General features: G+C 41.3%; 1 protein-coding gene across 1 annotated transcript in view; it reads right to left on the reverse strand.

Moving 5' to 3' along the window:
• LOC107688136 (SRC kinase signaling inhibitor 1-like) overlaps nucleotides 1–4,209 on the reverse strand; it is a 108,094-nt gene that overhangs the window by 6,597 nt on the left and 97,288 nt on the right. The window contains exons 17-18 of the mRNA XM_016485717.1: nucleotides 1,896–2,657; nucleotides 620–733 (exon numbers count right to left, since the gene is read on the reverse strand). Coding sequence (XP_016341203.1) covers nucleotides 620–733; nucleotides 1,896–2,657 — 876 coding nt within the window. The remainder of the gene's footprint in view (nucleotides 1–619; nucleotides 734–1,895; nucleotides 2,658–4,209) is intronic.

A 4,209-nucleotide genomic window follows, 5' to 3' on the forward strand; every position in this document is an offset into this window, starting at 1 on the left:
TATACAGGCGTTAATACTGAATGTTTAACATTATATTCATTGCATACATATACTTCGTAGTAGACATCCTTAACTCCTTTCTGCTGTCTGTTGTTCTGTTGTCGGTGTTTCTTTGTTTGAATATGGCGCTTATCACATGCTGTGTGGTATCGGCATTTGGTATCGGGGCATTTTAACGAGTATGAGTACGAGTACAGGAGACCAGTATCGGGCCCGATACCGATACCAGTATCGGTGCATCCCTACTACAGTTAGACTAAGACTAAACTGGACCAGGCTAAGCCTAAAATTAGCAATTAGGCTAGAGTAAGACTAGACCAAAACTATAACTAAGACTAAATACAAGACTAAAACCACATTACATTTTTAGACCAAACTAAAAATTAACCAAAGCCAAGATCAAAACAAAGATTAAAGATAGACCAAAACTAGACTGAGATTACACTAGGCCTAGACAGAAGGTAGAGGCCTAGACAGTAGATAGAATGATGGAACGATAGAACAATACACTGGATGATAGAACCATAGATAGAACCACAGAACGATAGATAAAACCATGGAATGATAGAACAACTGATATATAGAACAACAGACAGACAGAAAGACAGACAGATCATACCTGCTGTTGACCCTGGTTCTTAAGGAAGTCCTCTCTCTGTTTGCTTGTTTTGCTCTTTTCTGATCCACTTTGCTGCAGGTGCTTGAGACGAGACAACACTTTTCTACCACCAGTCTGAGAAGGATGAGAGAGAAGAAGAGATGAATCTATGCACTATATTTGGTCATATTTTTCATCCAGTTTCCAACAGTGTATTTGCCATCGCCGGCAGTCAAAGGAAGTGCTGGAGGAGAATAGTGTGCAAGACAGGCAGAAGGGTGATGTGTTTTTAATAGAACACATGCATCTCAGCACACACACACAGACACATATTACCTATAATTTCTTGTATCAAATTCAGAAAATATCAATTATACGGCTCTGCACAAAGTTGACAAAATCTCTGTGAAATACAAAATAGTCTTTTCTCTCTCTGCATATATTACCTACACAAGATCAAGCACTTGACTAAACTCTAGAGTCACAACCAGCCAACAGACCTTTTAAAGTTGAAAAGGCCCATTAGCTGTGTGTTTTATGCAAATGAGCACCTCACTGAACGAGGGGTTTTGTAAGAGGATCTAATGCATGCAATCAGGTGGACCTGCGGTTGCCAGGCTCCATCTGTCCTATGAAAACAGCGTGCAACGACCTAGAGCAAGGGGCTTGAACTCAACAGTTAGGAGGGATGATGCAATGCTGGCTTGTATACAAATGTGTGGGCTGAAAGCAACGCACTAGAAAACACAAGTGACTTCATCCAAATCCTTCCCTTCTGTCACTCATGGAGATCAGCCCTGTTCTCAGCGGAGTTGAGTAATACACATGGCATCTGGTGCTGCTTCGTAGCGGTTTATCCTGACAACTACTCTCCGAAGACGAAAGACAAATGCGAGGAGTCAATACCACATAAATTACACAACAAAATCACTTGAGTAGTTACGAAGAGCTTCCCTGGGCTTTATCTTTTTATTTTACAAGAAAACCACATATAATGTCTTATGTACCAGAGGAAAATAAGTAATCAAATTGCAAAGTCATTTTAAGAGGAGAAAAAAAGTAGCAGGCTAATAAAGAAGAGGAGGAAACAAGATAATTTATTGTGCGAAAGATACAATATGTATTTCTACAGAGGCTGGAGGCAAACAATTTATCAAAGCATTTGCAAAAGAGAACAAACTGATCTAGTTGAGCAACCCAGCGTAAGAGACCAAAAGCCTTCCACCAGACAGGAAGAAAGAAGATGGAAAAGACAGAAAGACCAGGGCTGAAGAAGATACTGAAGGTTAGGTTGAACCTTTGCTGTGGATGTGCTGATGCAGGATGGTTTGGGTGGGACAGCAGGTTTGTTTGTGTCTCCTCCGTCTGCAGGGGTCTGTGCTGTATGTCGAGTGCTGCCAGATCTCTTGGTGGAGGAACTCTGCGCCTGGATGGATGCTGGGAAGATGTTCCCCATGTGAGGATCAGTGCTGAACTCCATCAGGCTGAGCTCCAGCTCACGGATGGTCTCCTCCAGACTGTCCAGACGACGGTATGTGCTGTGGCAGATGTCTTCCTTTTCCCCTCCAACACCTTGAGTGCGGCTCAAACCCACTTGAGATGTCTCTACAGGCCCTTTTTGCGGCGAGACAGACATTGTAGTGTCTGACTTTCTCATTCGCTCTTCTTTCGTTTCTGTCGCCGCCTCGAGAGACTCCTGAACCCTTGGCTCCCTCCTCAGGGGCTGTTTAATTGCTCTCTTGCTTGTTAAAGGCGGGCACGACTGGGTCACATCCTGGACAGGGCTCTGGAGCTCCCTCTGGGCTGCATCCAAGTCTTGTATCCGAGTGACTTTTTGGCTGGCTGACAAGTCTTGTTTCCATAGCGACAGATGGGGAGTCCTCACAATGTGGCTGAAGTAACTTACTCTGATGTCATTTCCAGTGTTATTGTCTTTAATTGTCTGCATGCTGTCAGACGGCCGGATCTCTGCTGAGTCCTCAGAAGGGGATGTGGGGAGAGAGTTACACTCAGTTAAGACTATCTGGGGAACTGGAGTGGAGGACATCCCGTGCTGCATCTGCAATGTAGCAGGAGAAATTTGCATAATTAATGTATAAATGTATGAAGTTGTAAGGTTAATGTAAAGGTGGCTAAAAAGAACTAACCAGAGGTTTCTCTGTAAAATCATTGGAGTGATCATCACCACGCTTATATGTGATCAGCTGCTGGCACATATGTAGTATAGCACACATACAAATACAAAATGTAACTAAATAAATAAAAAAACATAAATATTCAAACACATTCACCTAGGAATAGTTCTCACAAATCACTCAAAAATCATTCAGTCCTCGTTTACTTGCATTTATTCAATCTTTTTCATGTCTGAATTCAACAAATGCACAAGAACTCTAAAAATAGTCCAAAATAGTCAATTTGACTCATGCTAGTCTTGTTTTGTGAGGAACTGACTAAAATCTACATCGTTATTCACTCATGATCTTACCCTCTATTTGAGCTGTTGACTGTTACGACTGAATCGTTGAGTCAGTTGAACTCGAGAACACGAACAAATCGTGAACTAATCATTCAGACTAGTTTTGTGAAACAGATTCAAAATATCCAATTAAAAAGAATCACAAATCAGCTATTTCTCTCATAAACCTAAATTATTGTTACTTTTAGTATTAAAAATATTATGGAATTAGAAGACTTGGAATATGGAGTATGGACTACTTTTACGATACCTTTAAAACTTTTGCATACTTTTTGAATGTTGAAAGTTTCAGGCTCCAATCATATTGCTTCATGTAAAAGAGCATAGTAAAACAAAATTTCTCTTTCTTTGTTCAACATAAGAAAGTCATATGGGTTTGGAACGATATGAGGGTAAGTAAATGATGATAGAACATTCATTTTTAGATGAACTATTCCTTTAAAGATCATTTAAAAATTTAAAAACAGCTAAATTAAAAAATCTGGGCAAGTGCTACCACGTTACAATATCAAACCACTTTTAGCTTCAGTGGAGGAAACTGGAAATTTGGCATTTCAACACAAAACAGACATGCACTGGCAAGTGCACACTCACGCACTGTGTACAGTAGGTGGTGATTGTGTAGTTGTGTTCGTGCTCACTGTGATGTGGGAATATCTTTTTGTTTTGTTTTGTTTTTTGTGCCTAAGAGCATCTTTGGTCTTTAGTTTGAGTGCAGTGAGGTTTTTTGTAGACATAGGTGCATGTCTAACATTTTAGAGGGACACATTTTGGGGTGAACTAAGATTCATGTGCATGCATGAGTGTACGACAGCTGTCCACACTAGCTTGCAGCAGGGGCTGTTACCTGTCCAGCCGAGGGCACATGGGGCAACAGCTGTAAACTAGAGGGAGGAGGATATTTCCTGGGAGAGGGCAGGGGGAGAGTTAGATGTCGCTCAAAGAGCTGAGTAGTCAGGGAAATCGAAGAGAATGAATGAAAAATATGGGATGCACAGTATCAGTTCAGGATTCCTCATGAAAAGCTCTAATGTCAGTTAGGACATGCACATTCATATACAGAAGTCGTGGAAGTTGGGGGGAAGTCGTGGCCTAATGGTTAGAGAGTCGGACTCCTAACCCAAAGGTTGGG

This window comes from Sinocyclocheilus anshuiensis, unplaced genomic scaffold (genome assembly GCF_001515605.1).
Source record: "Sinocyclocheilus anshuiensis isolate Anshui unplaced genomic scaffold, SAMN03320099.WGS_v1.1 scaffold249, whole genome shotgun sequence".
Taxonomy (NCBI): domain Eukaryota; kingdom Metazoa; phylum Chordata; class Actinopteri; order Cypriniformes; family Cyprinidae; genus Sinocyclocheilus; species Sinocyclocheilus anshuiensis.